The sequence below is a fragment of the Syngnathus floridae genome, chromosome 8 (assembly GCF_059516105.1).
Source record: "Syngnathus floridae isolate MCC-2025c chromosome 8, RoL_Sflo_1.0, whole genome shotgun sequence".
Taxonomy (NCBI): Eukaryota; Metazoa; Chordata; class Actinopteri; order Syngnathiformes; family Syngnathidae; genus Syngnathus; species Syngnathus floridae.
Window position 1 is genome coordinate 11,195,960 of NC_142420.1, and position 15,026 is coordinate 11,210,985.

The following is a 15,026-nucleotide window of genomic DNA, read 5'->3' on the forward strand; positions in this document are numbered from 1 at the left end:
CGGATCTGTGAGTGTACGAGTCAGTGAGTGATTTGCATTTCAAGTTCATCGCGAGAACGGATCAGTGAGGGAACGAATCCTGACTTTCCCGTTCGCGAACGAGTCAGTGGCTGAACTGCCTTCCTTCCCGTGCATCAACAGATCAGTCAGTGAACGTGTTGCGTCTCCTGGCGTGAACTATGTAAATCCGTAACTTTTCTGCATTTGGTCGCGTCCTCCTCCAACACCTTTCTTTTTTTATCCCTCTCCGCACCGCCTTTCATCTTTTTACCACGTTCGAAGTCCATTATGCTCACTTACACCGCTCGCGAGCGACACACCCCTCCCTTCCTCCACCCGCGGCCCGTTCTGTGTGGTTGATACGGACTGTGGCGGCGGGTGTTAATCGATATAAACCAATCGTCTTTCCCTCCTCATATGCTCCTAGCCGGAGTGACCTGGCCTGTCTCTCTGATAGGCGCGCCACCGCGCCGGTAGACACAATTTTTTTTTAAAAAAAAAAAAAGAGAGACGCAGGCCAGCAGGACAATCCGAGGCCGGCGCTTCGGAAATTCTCCCGGTTCTCCCTATGGTCAGTCCGGGCGTGCATGACGAAATAAACATCTCTACAACCCCACCAAATGTACAGTATTTTTGCTCTTCTATTAATGTAGTAAATAAATATGATACATGTTCATTACCGGTTTTCTCTTTGAATCAATTTAACGTCTGTAGGAATTAGCATCAAATGAAAATGTTTTACTACATTGGCACGACACAAAATCACGTAACATTGTTGTTGAAGTGGCCTGTCATTAGGTACACCTTACGGTAAATATGTACCTAATGAAGTCTCCATGCGTGACGTCACAAAACACCCAGCCAATCAGCAGGTGGGGCACTTTTCAGTTCCCGTTAAGCTTTGACCCTGATGTTTCCCTAATGAAGTGGCCTGTTCTTAGGTATATCTGAAAGTGGTGGTGTACCTAATGGAGTGTCCGAGTGACTTCTGCGTCATCACAAATTTACAGGTGTGTTCGGACCTCCAAATCCCTGAGACCGACCCACCAAACTCCTAGGGTTCGATCGAACCAAACCCAGGACGAGTCAGTAAACTGATTCTAAAGATTCAGTTCACTTAAAAGAACTGGAATGCACATCACTAATGTGCTGCAAAAAAACTTCAATTATAATGAATGACGCTTTGACTGCATGTTTTTTAATTCAGCAGCCATCAACAATTCTGTTGGTAGAACAAATGGTCGTATCAAAAGCTTTGGCAAAGAAGAAGAAACCCACCTTACATATGGATTGATTGGACCTGTGATCTGAGGAGGGAGGTGCAATTGGGGAGAGGGGGGGGTGGCCTTCATCCGTCATAGCACTAAACAGGCAATCGATGGGGCAGCCGCGTATGAAGGATGAAGGCAGGAGGAAGAGCGATGACGAGGCCCCAATCAAACGCTTGCGCTCCTTCTTGCCTCTAATGGCCATTAGCGCCGCCGACGCCGGCCGGGTTGGTCGCCGAGAGAAGATTGACTGAAGTTGACGACTGCTCGCATAGCTCATACATATTTACTTGGCATTACGCAGCTGCGCTTGTCTGCGCTTATTGCAGATGGACGCTGTCAAATCATTGTTGCAAGCACTGCTGGGAAGTAACCAAGACTTTGTAACTATACTTTTTTTTGCATCTGTACTTTACTTGAGTGTTTGTCATAAAACGTTTTACTTTCAATTAAAACCCTAACTCTTGCACATCAATGTGCTAGTTACCTTGTTTGAGTTAGTAAAGGCTTCAATGGTTAGTACCTTGCACTTGTACTTGGGCGATGTTGATTCAATCCCTGCCATGGGCTACAGTGAAAATTGATTGCGGACTATTATCTTTAAAACCAAACTCTAGGTTTGTAGAAAAAGAGGCCTTAAGATACATGGTCAACCTTTACTTGGTTATTTTTACCGGGTCGGGAGTATTGCGACACTACTGCCATCACTCTCCTTGTGTTTCTGAGCATTTGGACAGGCCAATTCCCCAACGAGCATCAAAGCATCCCAAAAGCACACGATACATTCAGCAGTGATGGATGCTGCCGTGTGACTTGCTTCAACGGGCCTTCAATTTGAGCGTCTATCAATATTGAACACGTGGGCTCGCTCCTTTGACCTTATTGACGAAACGGAATCGGAAATGTCCTATATGGAAAGAGTTAATGTTTCCTTGGGCAGACATGTTTCCGATTCAATTAGTTTTAATGAAGCCAGTGCTCAGTGCTCAGTGGAGCGAGAAAGGGGGGGGGGAGAAACAGGCTTAAATGCCTGATAGTAATAGAGGACATATTAAGAAGGACGCACGGTGCGTGTTCCCTAAGTGGCGAAAAATAGCGGGTAGGGGCCGGTGGCTCAGGAAGCAGCGAATCGCGGGACGTCAAATGATGCGTTCGTTCCCCGGGGCCGACCTCGAGGTTGCTGACAAGCAAACGTAACATTAATCTGCTTTAAATGACACACGTTGGCCGGCTTTATCCTTATTTAATCACTTCACAGCACACTGGGCAACGATATTTGATCTTTGGCTAGCTAGCTAGATTAGATAGGTACTGTAGCTAGCTAGCTAGCTAGCTATATATATAGCAAGCTGGTTAGCTACACGGACAGATAGATGGATGATGAATAGATAGATAGATGAGAGCTAGATAGATGGTAGATAGGTAGATAGAAGGCTCCCACAGATGCGACCTGATTCTGATAGTGGTGCCGCCTAGCATTCCTGCGCCATGATGCAACAGAGGAAAATGTCAACACGCTCGCATGCACGCTCGCATGCGCGCTCGCCGCAATACGCCCTCAGTGGCTGTTACACTTTGTAAGTGGAACATATTAAACACAGCCATGTGCATGTGATGTCTCGCAGACAAATCATGTGTTGTGTGGAAAGCTGCCTTATACAACAACAATTTGTTTTAAAGAATGGTTGAGTATTATTAAATTATTTATCATCAAAACATACAGTAATGACAAAATAAAAAAAATAAAGAAATGTTTTTTGTCACACATCTGAATGGACATTGCGTTGCTCCTTCTGGTGTGCACGCCTTGGCCACCTGGGGGCAGTATAATAAAAACAGATCACAATCACAAAGAAGAACTTCATAGCTAAGCAAGCTGCAGTAGTCTTTTTGCACTTCATTCTCACACTATCGCATGAAATAAAAAACAGTTTCCAAGAATGAGAACTTGTTTGAATTCATTTTGTTGTTGGCTGTCAAAGTCAACAAGTTTGCCACTTTTGCAGACACACTAGAAGGTAAACAAGCTTGAAAATACACCGGTGCTGTCGGCCACATTTGCAAGGTCGCCGCACTTGTTTACTTGTCTTCCTTCGTCTTTTCATCTTCGCACTGCCTCAGCGCCAAGCCAAAGTGGCGGCTGGCGTGTACAACGCCAAGTTGAGGGGATTTAACAAAGCCGAGCCACCTACAGGAGAGGCAGTGTCGGGTTCCTTCAAGGTCAGCGTGCCACTGAACCGACACACAGATGTAAATTCAAGCCAGTTCGTGCATGCAGTGTGTTGCTATAGTTGATCAAAGTTTACAAAGCGCATTTACGTGTTAAAAATATTTTAAGAATAATAAAACAAATGAAGACATCAAACACTTTGGTCAAGTGAAGAAGGATATTAAAGGCCATGCACTTGAAAAGATCAACAACCTGCGAGTGTTGGAAGCAGGAAAGTGGATTGGGGAGGGGTAAAAAAAAATAAAAGAAAACCTGGCGGAGGAAGAAGGTCGTTCTCCTCGTTGGTTGACAGAGAGTTCTCCGAGTGAAAGAGATTCATCTCCACCAGGACTCAAGGTCAGCCAAGCTCGTCATCCTAGAAGCACTCGAGAAATATGGAGTGAAGAGTGGAGCTCGTCTTCTCAAAAAAAAAAAAAAAGCAGCAGGAGTGTCTGAGTGAAGAGAATCAGTGACCTTCAAACAAGCTCTCCATCCATATCGAGTAGGCCAAGACATGCACAATCCATCAAAAATGCACATGAACTTTCCCTCTTCAAATAGTTCCCGCTTGAATAGCAGTCAATGGATCAGCCATGAATATTGCATGCACTGCATTGCGGGCCATCCGATTGGATTCTCGCTGGAAAAGAAAAATAAATCGCATGCATGAGAAGAGCACATTTGATTTTATTTCAATAGAAAATGCACAAAAAAAATGCGATAATAGTTTCTGATCAAAGAACCCTACTATGAAAATCTAACCCTAGTTTGGAACCCTAATTCAAAACTCTAACCCTAGATTGAAACCCTACTTCAAAACCCTAACCCTAGTTTCTAACCCTACTTCAAAACCCTAACCCTGATTTGAAAATCTAAGCCGGCAGAAATAACGTTTTATATTTTTAATTAATTTATTTTTCATTACTGGGCGATAGGCCCATGAATTCATACTCACTCAATGATGTCACAGCTGTTTTTCTGCGTGTTAATTTCCAGCCGTCCTTTGAGTGCACGGCTCCCCCGGTGGCGAGTGCAGGTCAGCGGCCGGTGCGGCGTAGCATGAAACTACCAAATAGAAAAAGGCACCTCGTGGCACTTGGCTTGCACCTCAACTAGTCAAGCCTGCTCGACAACCTCCAAGCCAAAAATTCTTATTTTTATTATTTTCATAAATCAAACGTTTTTTTTTTCTTTTAAAGAAGGGTTTTGCGGCTCTTTTGTTTTCCGTACTAGACGGCCGAAATGGCTCTCGCCGACCTCCGGAAGAAGCGTGGCTGCGCATGAGCACGACGGCCGAGGCTGCCGTGGCCATCACACCGCCATCAGACGAGGGAAATAAGTCCCATTATCACAAAAGGCTGGCCACATTAGACAGACAGTCGGGAGTCGTCTCCAAAGCCGCCAGGGAGGAGGCAAGACAAGAGGTCACAATTATCCCCCTCCAAGCCGTGCGCTCCTCAAGGGCCTTAATATATTCCGCCACTTCCTGTATGGCGCCAGAAAGGGAGGGGCAGGGATTCTAATTAAAGTGTGCCGGTGGAATTTTGACACACGAGAGATCAATATTTAGTGCGATAATCAGCAATTCCTGACGCTTTTGATGGCGCTGGCTTGTTGTCAGGTGAGCGGGCAGGCAGGCGGGAAAAGCCACAAAACTCCCGACGTCCATGAATCAAAGCTCCACGGCGCTTTGCTCTCCATCTTCATTTATCCCGCTAAAGAAAAGATGTGAAGTGTGTCAGGATGCTTGGTGGTGGGGTGGAGGGGCGGGTTGCACGGGGAAGGAAGACAAATGCCAAAGGTGAGATCTGCCAGATGAGGAGGAAGCGCAGCTGCCACCAGAGCAAAATGATTGCAAGGTACGCAGACGTCGTCGAGTTGCTGCCCGTTTTTATTCCGCTCGGCAGCTCCATTGCGTCAGCGCTGATAAACACGTAGCTTGCTAGCTGCGTCGAGTTTACCAACAAGGCCGGGATTGATTAAACTCAAATCTAAGCCCCATCTTATTTTGCAGTCTGCACAAAGAAGCAATCAACCAGGTGATGTCTCACAGCCAATCAGAACGCTCATGACAATATCGAAACAGATTTTCCATCCCACACGGATGGAGAGCGACACGAACACCGTGTTGCATTCCAGCGTGGGAGGCTGAGGGGGTGGGGTGTCCATGTTGCGGGGCAGGCGGGGGTCTCGTGAGGGGGCACTTGGGTCCGGTGTGTCTTGTCTCCCTCCCGGTGTCAGGCCGTCTTCTTGTTCTGGCGTGTCATTGACACGCACACGCGTGGGTACTTACCATCCCAAGTTGATCCAATTAATGTGGGTCCCACTGCGCTTGTCCGTCGCGGCCCGACTGACAGGGAGCGGTCGCAAGGGGAAAGTCACGGCAACCGCCTCATGACGTGCCCTAAAGGTGGATAACAAAGGCTTTTGTGAACGAGGGGCTGGTTCTAGTGAGCATCAATTAACGGCTATTAATCCGCTAGCATTACTGGCGTGGTTTCAGACGACCGATTGTTGGCTTTCATTGGGCCGCCATGCCATCCCGTACTGGTCGCCAGTTAATCGCATCGGCAAATGGTGACTGGGCCGCCGTCGAGCTGAAATATGAAATGAAATATTTCCCGCAATGAGAAAGCCAAGAGGGGCATTAGGACATGAGGATGGTTTTGTCCAGCGGCGGAGCAAAGGTCTTTTGACTCTTTAACCGAATTCTTGAGTGACAAATTCAATTGGCGTGGGTGGTCCGAGACCCTGGATGCCATATGTGTATTTTGATTCAATTTGCCCGGCAAATACATGCAGATACACGTTGTTTACCTGGTTACGTCCCACGAGAAAAATCAATATTTACTTACGCTCTTTGTCATTCCTAAGTGCATCGCCAAATAGGAAGATGTGCCTTCAATTGAATTGAGTCAAACGGCACAGATTGTTAATTTGGCCTTGTGAAGCTTTTGCAACATTTTACAATGGCTTATTTTGCTCCTTGATGACTTGGGTTTGGGCAGAGCACAATTTATAAATATAAAGATTGGATTTAGAAAGGTCACTCTCCAAACAAGTCATAATAAATCATCGACGAGAACTTTGTTTTGCTTTAGAAGAGCGTCATTTTAGGTACGCACCGATAGGCACAACCGTGAGACGGCGCGCTGAGCTTTGAGGCGATTGCGGGTGACGATCAGGTGGAAAAAGTTTTGACGCGCGCTCGCTCGGCTTGCTTTGTTCAAGGCTGCCGAGTGCTGGAAAAAGAAAACAGCGGCGTGTTGTTGCTTTGCTGTCGCTGTCAGTCACTGGCCGGGCGGCGTTTCGACAGCCAACGCTGCTGCCAGCTCGCTCGCTCGCGCCTTTTAAACAAGCCTTTGCTTGAGAGACACTTTAACACCGAGTGCCACTCACAGCCTGGATCGGGAGGGGAGGGGGTGATGCAACTAGAGAATTTGAGGGAATTCTCACAAGACATGGCCATGGATGCATATTGCAATTTGCATTTTTATAATAATTCATTTCCATATCTGGGTTGTACCTGATGTAGGACATTTCAGAAGTGCTCTTTGGGGGGGAAAGGGCAGTTTGCGCTGTTGTGGGCGTGAACACAGCTGACCTTTTGTGCTGACCAATTAAAGCGGCTCACCTCAGCACCTTGAAATGTAGATTTCCAAAATTATAGTTTATGGGAATCAACGTAACAACAAAACATAAATTTGAACACAAAAAACAAATTTTGCCCAAAAAATTTTAATTAAAAAAAATGTAGTGATGTTTGGTTTTGGTGTAATAGTAACAAACTTTATGATAGGTTGCCTTTCAACAGCTCCGGAATTTGCGCTTTGGTAACCCTATTGCTACCTGTTCATTTGATACCGATGTCCTCTTATGATCTGACATCTTTTGCTAAGTCCGTGGTTCCCGTATTCTGGCCGAGAACGAAACGAAACGCCGAATGGCGGGGCGGGGCGCGGCTAATCCAATTTACATTACCTTTTATTTTTTTTATATACTTTTATATATAACTTTTATCAGAAAATGTGTATGAAAATTATGATTTACTTACTTTATCACACATTTTTTGCTGGCTTTCCCATCTCCCTCCTTTTCCTCAAGCTTCACTTGGATCGCCAAAGAGCAATTTTGCAGAGGGAGAAAAATGCTGGCTCGTGGCCTGAGCCGAAGGTTTACGGTGAAGGGTCTCCGATCCCACCCCCCTTCTAGTACTGTAAAGTGGAGCAAAAAGGCATGTGGACAGCAGATTCATCAGCATTACTTGAATGGAGGAGTCGGCTCATATGGCATTACACAGCTGACAGGGAAGATGAATCTGGGCAAGCGAGCGAGTGAGCGCATCCGGGCTCCTCATAGAGCTTCACTCACGGCTGCCCGCTAAGGACTGAAGGATGGGATGGAGGGCGCCCAGATAACACATCACGCCTCGTCGACAGGCTGCGCCGCGTTCAGGCCGAGTGTGCGGGACAATGTTGTGTTAGCTGCCAGAGTGGCGTTGACGTCGCTGACAAAGCTCGGCTGCGTCGGGCCACTCACTCACACTTTGCTCGGCCATCTGTCAGCGGCCTCAAACACTCTGACGCTGACAGCTTTTCACTCCTGTGAAAAATTGCCAGTAACTGGCTGAAAGGAAGGAGGGAAAAAAAAGGGATTTTAATCCTTTGACAGCAACAAATTGCATTTGATATATTCAATGGACGAATAAACATTGAGATTTTTCTTGTAATGAATGAATAGCGAGGGACCATGGAACTGGGTTTAAAAAAAGTTATTTCCTGGGGACACAAATCGCACTAATTTGATGCAATGTCCCATACACTGAAAAAAATCGGGTGGTGATTTATTTCGTCAAATGGTTGCACTAAATAAAGTCATTTGAATCCAGATTCCTTTTTTTTAAGTAGACAAAACATCTACTTTAAGAAATAAATAAAAGTGACAAAATAAATATAATATATATTTATATAATCAATAAAATATATCATTTTTCATATACGTATATTACATGTACAATATATATATATATATATAAAGGCAATTTTTCATAGGATGTAAAATAAAAACATCTATATTGAAACAATTATTAAAAGCTGAAATCTATTGCAAAGACATCCAACATTATTATTTTCTTAGAAAGGAAGAAAGGAAGAAAAGAACACACACACACACGTGCACGCACGCACGCTTGCACACACACACGCACGCACGCATGCACGCACGCACGCACGCACACACGCACACACACACACACACGTGCACGCACGCACGGAGCCGGGAAAGCATCCCTCTTTAAGCGAAGAGCCTTATAATTTGCAATAATGGCACAGCAATAGCTCTCAGAGAGAAAATTACAGGAAAAAGCTGATCTGACATATCCTTAACTGGCAGAAACACATCCCTTGTAGACAGAAGTCTTGTTTACTTGGTAAAATGGCATCAATTAGGAGCAGATGGCAAAATTAGCATATTCTCTTAATGGACTGGCCTTTCTTGTGCGCCGTTCGCCAACTGATTGCATGGAAGGGACATGTTAAGGGAGAGCCGGAAAAGGTCAGGTGTCTGCACCGTTCAGCCGCTCATATTTTTCACCAAACAGCGGCAATGGCGTGCGTGCGTGCGTGTGCGCATCCTCCATGCCTATTGTCATGTTATATGCACCCGATGCCCAAATCTTATTGAAATTCTCTGCCCGGGAACGAATCGAATCCTTTGCTGGGAAGTTCCCACCTTGACGTCAAAGACGATTTTAAATAGGACTCGGGTCAGTGGTTCCTAAAGTGTGTACAAGATTATTTAGGCTAAAAATTTTTTCAATACACACACTACATTTGACTCGTTCAAAAAAAAAAAACCTCCAGCAAAACTGTCTATTTCAAGTACGTAGGGCGGACATTTTGTCTCTTACTGTCGACTGAAAATGACATCACGGTTGCTCGGGGCTCAGGTTACCAACAATAAACAATTGAGCCGCCAATTTTCAAATGATATCTAGGACAAACGGTTCCTCAATAATAGCTTTGAAAATGACTTCTTGGACTTAATTTTGGTTTCTTACTCAGCACTTCCTTGAATGGTCATTTCTATTCACAGGGTTTGGGTTATTTTGTCATTTGCTTGAAAAAAAAAATATATATATATACATAACAATATTTTGCACTTTTATTGTCCATATGTTTGTCATTCAACTGGTTAGGAGGTGTGTGATATTATGTGCCCCCCCTAGTGCTGATGAAAAATGATGCCCCCCTGTCCATAATTTAGGTAGGCCACCGCCACTCTCAATCTCTACACACAATAAAGTAGGCTCCACTTCATCTGTCTTCCATTTATGATGAAAGCGCAGTTCAAGTTCAAGTGGGGCCCACCCCTTTGCCCAATTGATGAACATTTAAAGTATAAATTAAGGAAATGAACAGGCTGCTTGGACAACATGTTCGATACCTTTTATAAATTGCTCAGCCGATCAATCTGAATGATTTGCCTGTTCATTTTCATTTGGGCTCCACGGCGTCACGTGGAGGGCAAATGAATTCAAAAGATGATATTTCATCATCAGCGCTGCAGAACACATTGCCAGCCCAGACGCAGACCCCCCCTTGACCCCCTTTCACCCTTCCCTGCGTCTGCGCCCCCGCCAACCCCAAATTGACTGGTCTTGCACAGTTGCAGCCGAACAAGAAAGGAATTGCTAGTGTCAAGACGCAGTTTACAAATATGACATCTCCTCTGGCGTGGCTGAAAATATGAAATATTGATTTATGTGCAGTAAAAGGTCTTATAAAAATGATCACATACACATGAGGGATTAATGCACGGAAGATCAATAGAAATTTCATTCTTGACACCGGACTGTCACCTATGGTGAAATGCTAAAATAAAGAAATCAATATTATCTATGAAATGTCAAATTTATTATAATTATGTGGATGAGAGCTGGCCAAGTGGCTCCCGGGGGGGGCCGAGAGGGATAGGTTAGCACTCCAGAGCATCCCTCATGTCCCTCCTTCTCCCGCTGCCAATTTTCACAGCAATAACGCCGGAAAGGCTTCTCAGCCCTTGTGGACGGTCATGTCGGAACGGAATGCGTCCCTCCCCGGAATGTTTAACCGACAGTGCGTGCGGGGGGCCGGCTGGTTCATAGGCCGCGGCTTGTGTGCTTAACGGCCGTTAGCTTGGCCGCGCATTAGCGGCCGTTGTCGGAGCAACGCGTGTGGCGTCGTCCCGCCATTCTGGCCCGCTATTGATCGCCAGCTGGAGCGTGTCCCGTTGATCTGTTCTTTCAAGGGGAGACGATGATTGGAAAAAAAGGGAGCATATTCATCACATAGATCTGCCTTGTTTTTGCAGAGAGGGTTCGTCAAATTTGATTGGGCGGGACAAATGGATTTTTTCTATTCAAATGATGATTCCGATTTTTATTTGTGCCATGGCATCATAAAGGAGGGGGCGTATTGATATTGCAAAAGTCTTGTACGACACTTTAAATTGGGTAATAATGATAAATGAAAATAACAACAGACAGAGCAACAGTATTGATCTGTTAAAGGAGAAAATAGGAATTGACCATATTTGGACACATGAGGTTTCTGCCTGACAACAAGGGTGTGTGCTATTTTGGTATTGGTAATGACATTTATGGTACTTATTTTTTTTTATATTGATATTTTGAGCACACTTTCACAGTTTCAGAGTGTCTTGAATGGTAAATGTTTGATGGGACTTGCCGCAATCCAGCCGCATGTTTTATTTGTTATCATGCTTAAGCTAAGAGCTATTTGTGTTCATTCCCTTGTTTTCCATCTCTAATTAATATCCTTTGAATGCATGGGGATCAATTGTACTTAATCAATTCTGGGCTGTGCCGCTGGCCTTCTAAAGGTCACTCAGATATGGAATGGGAAATAATCAGCGTCACATCACAAAATGGAGGTGGGCGAGGGGGGGGATGTAATTTGAATGTGGCAGGTGAATTTTTTGCATTTCTGATAACAACCTGACCGTATGATTTTTCCCTCCCATCCCATTTCAAGCTTTTTTTTTTTTTTTTGACCACGTAGGCTCACTGTACACAGCCGTGCGGCAGCTGTGTAATCCTTTTAACAACCGACGCAGCTATTAAATGAAGCAGCGGTGCAGCTGCAAATGGCCAATAAAGCCGACACAATATCATCCCTATTAAACAGTAATCTGGCCAGGTTTAAGAACTTGTGAGTGTGTGTGTGTGTGTGTGTGTGTGTGTGTGTGTGTGTGTGTGTGTGTGTGTGTGTGTGTAAGGGAGGGGACCATAACAAAATGTAATCAAGCAAAACATGGGGGATTTTCCTCAAGCGAAAAAAGGCCAAACAATTTCCACAGTGGCTGACATGAAAGTTCTCGGCCACTTCAGGTGACTGTCACCTTATCACGAGCGCACAAGCCCGGCCCGTCAATCCCGCACATTTATCAGCACGGATATTGCGGCAGAAAGAGGAGAAAATAACAAATTGTGTGTTTTTTAAAGTGGCCCAATCTAATTCATAAGATCAAAATTTGAGAGATAGAAGTGGGTTTATTTATTTTTTGCGCCTCTTTCAGCGGCTTATGTGCACATGAAAGGCGAGCGAGGGAGCCCGAGCTGATGGAGCCTTTGAGCTCCAAGAAAGGAGCCAAACCTCTTGAAGGGTTTTTTTTTTTACCCAAGGGAGGGGGCGATAAACCAAGCGGAGGCCACGGGAGCTCCCTCCGTTAAAAAAACAAGGTGTTCCAACTTATCGGGAGTGAAATGATTACCCCTCCGCCGGGCCCATTACCGCCGGCTCTCCGGGTCAAACGCAAGCCGGGATAAAAGGGAGAAGTGAGGCCTCCTATCCAGCCACCAATCATCCATTAGCCCTCAGAACGAGGGGCTTGTCAAGTGCCCCCCCCCCCCCCCCCCCCCCGACTCGGGCTTGTCAGTCTGCAGCATGAGAAGACGACATAATCGCAGGCTGCTTACCAATATGACAAACGATTCAGTCCACTGTGTTTAAAAAGTGTTCACACGAGGGCTGAACAATTTTTTTTACAATTTCCTTCCCCCGAAATATTGCAATATTTATTTTACATACATATTTTTTTAAATATTTAATATTTGTTAGTCATGTTACCCTATTACTAAAAGTGTTTTCTTTTGATTGTGTAGCTTCTCCATACTGATTATTTGTATGTTGACTAGATTTTATTTTTTGTCCAATCAGATTTCAGCCTCTACCGTGTTGCCATGTCAGTCTAATCTGCCCACTGTTAGTCACATCACATACACACACGTATCAGCAAGAAAATCAAAAGTGCCGGGAGACAAACAAGATTTTGTTTCATCCCCCAAAGAGATTTTAATTCCTCCTCAGTGACATCAGCATTTTTCTGTCCTCTGATTGGTCGATCAGAGCAAAACGCCATCATTGGTGCTCAAACATCTGCTGGTCAAAGGGTTAAGACATCTTGACCCAGATGCTTGTTGTGAGCTTGTATACGGTGTTTTGCTTTGTTTCTTAGCATTGTCATAAGACAAAGCTATGCAAAAAAAAAAAAATTAAACATTAAACCAAGCTCTCGTGCTTGCACTGGTTTATTCCTGACGCATCTCCATGGAAGCACCCGAATCCCGTGCGAGGCTGATGCAATGGGAGCATCTATCTACATTTAATGTCTCACTCTGTATGCATTGCGTTAGCGACCCGCAAACGGCCAGCTGACCACACGCATCTCTGCTTATAACAGCACAAGCCTTCAGGATTAAGGTCAGCGCTTTAGCTACCTACACTGTAAAAAAAAGAAAAAAAAACTCCAATTGTTGGTGGCATCTCTGATAAACAGAGTGTAACAATCCTTTCTCGCACGCCTCCGTGCGCAGGTCAACGTCAAGGTCCTGTCGATGATGCCTTGCTCGGAATTGTGCAATTGCAGCGAGCATTCTATTTGGTGATATGGAGAACGAGGCTCTCAAAAGGGGAGGGGGGCGGGGACGTAAGAAAGGACTGGACGCCATCTACAGGTTCACGTTGTAAGTTAAAGGCCCAGAGACACCGGTATATGTATAAATCGGTTTTAGTTAGCTTATGGGTTTATAAATATAAATTGACGATCGAAACAACGAAAAGGAAGCTGTTGCTCAGAAAAATATAATTTAAATTTGCCGCGCAGACGAGTTTGACTGCACTGAGCCGCCAGCCGGAAGTGACGTCTCATGACGTCTCAAGTTGTACGCGTTTAGCTTCGGTGAATGTGAACAAAAAGAGAAGAGGGGCCAGCGCGGAGACGTCGGGCCAGGCTTGCGGCCAACCCAGCTCGCCCAGCCGTGCCTTCCATTCTCCTGGCGTACGTTCGTTCGCGGGGCGACAAGATGGGTTGCGTTCGCCTGATAGGATCCACGAACCGGACAATGCCTGCCTGCTGTGTGCTCATGTTCACAGTGGCCTGGTTGACTGTCATCTTTCCGGACTCTGCTGTGCATCGGGAGCGGCTAGCGTGCTATCACTCTTTTTGTTCATTGATGTTGACTTCTTGTTTTATTTTTCCTGTGTTGTTTACTTGTATGTGCGTTGTGAACTCTGTCTTGTCTGTCGAAGCGTGACGGGAGGGGCACAATTCAGAAAACGTGCTCAGCTCGTCGAAAAAATGCGATTTAAGCAATAAAATTAAAAATGCGCCTAAAACCTAAACCAAACGCTGCAGATGTTCATTTCTTCATGCGCAGTGGTCAACTCGGCACTCTAAAGCCCCCTGAGAACTTTTTACTATGCCAACCTAACCACAGTGACGGGAGAGGCACAATTCAGAAAACGTGCTCAGCTCGTCGAGCAAATGTGATTTAAGCAATAAAATTAATAAAGCGCAAAAAAACTAAACCAAACGTTGCGGGTGGTCATTTCTTCATGTGTCGTGGTCAACTCGGCACTCTAAAGCCCCCAAGAGCACTTTTTTCTATCCCAACCTAACCAGAGTGACGGGAGGGGCACAAATCAGAAAACGTGCTCAGCTCGTCGAGAAAATGTGATTTAAGCAATAAAATTAAAAATGCGATTTAAACCTAAACCAAACACTGCAGATGGTCATTTCTTCATGCGCCGTGGTCAACTCGGCACTCTAAAGCCCCCTAGAGAACCTTTTACTATGCCAACCTAACCAGAGTGACGGGAGAGGCACATCTCAGAAAACGTGCTCAGCTCGTCGAGAAAATGCGATTTAAGCAACAAAATTAAAAATGCTTATAAAACCTAAACCAAACGTTGCAGGTGGTCATTTCTTCATGTGCCGAGATCAACTCGGCACTCTAAAGCCCCCAAGAGCACTTTTTACTATGCCAACCTAACCAGAGTGACGGGAGAGGCACAATTCAGAAAACGTGCTCAGCTCAGCCCAAGTGAACTGCTAGATTCATCATATTCTGTGTCAAAAGAGGTTTCTGAATCGGATAAAATGATGCTAATATTGCCGCTAGAAACGGATCTGTCGCTATCATCTGCCATGTTGTTTAGGTTTGTTGAGATCCGGATGTATAACTTGTGACGTCACAGTAATGGCGCCAC

General features: G+C 45.1%; 1 protein-coding gene across 15 annotated transcripts in view; it reads right to left on the reverse strand.

The window, feature by feature from the left end:
• Positions 1 to 2,953: 2,953 nt before the first annotated feature.
• Positions 2,954 to 15,026, reverse strand: part of LOC148394573 (uncharacterized) — a 53,157-nt gene continuing 41,084 nt past the window's right edge. For 4 of the 15 annotated variants that reach the window (XM_088383608.1, XM_088383605.1, XM_088383606.1 and 1 more), the window contains 7 exons: positions 8,021 to 8,103; positions 7,849 to 7,917; positions 7,532 to 7,691; positions 5,771 to 5,881; positions 4,433 to 4,542; positions 3,751 to 4,117; positions 2,954 to 3,083 (listed from right to left, as the gene is read on the reverse strand). In XM_088383608.1, the coding sequence (XP_088239734.1) occupies positions 4,515 to 4,542; positions 5,771 to 5,881; positions 7,532 to 7,691; positions 7,849 to 7,917; positions 8,021 to 8,103 (451 nt within the window). In that variant the 3' untranslated portion in view covers positions 2,954 to 3,083; positions 3,751 to 4,117; positions 4,433 to 4,514. Of the gene's footprint in view, positions 3,084 to 3,750; positions 4,118 to 4,432; positions 5,882 to 5,966; positions 6,075 to 6,602; positions 6,720 to 7,003; positions 7,120 to 7,531; positions 7,692 to 7,773; positions 8,104 to 15,026 lie in introns of all 15 variants that reach the window. The other 11 variants (XR_015859999.1, XR_015860002.1, XR_015859993.1 and 8 more) reach the window with 9 other exon arrangements.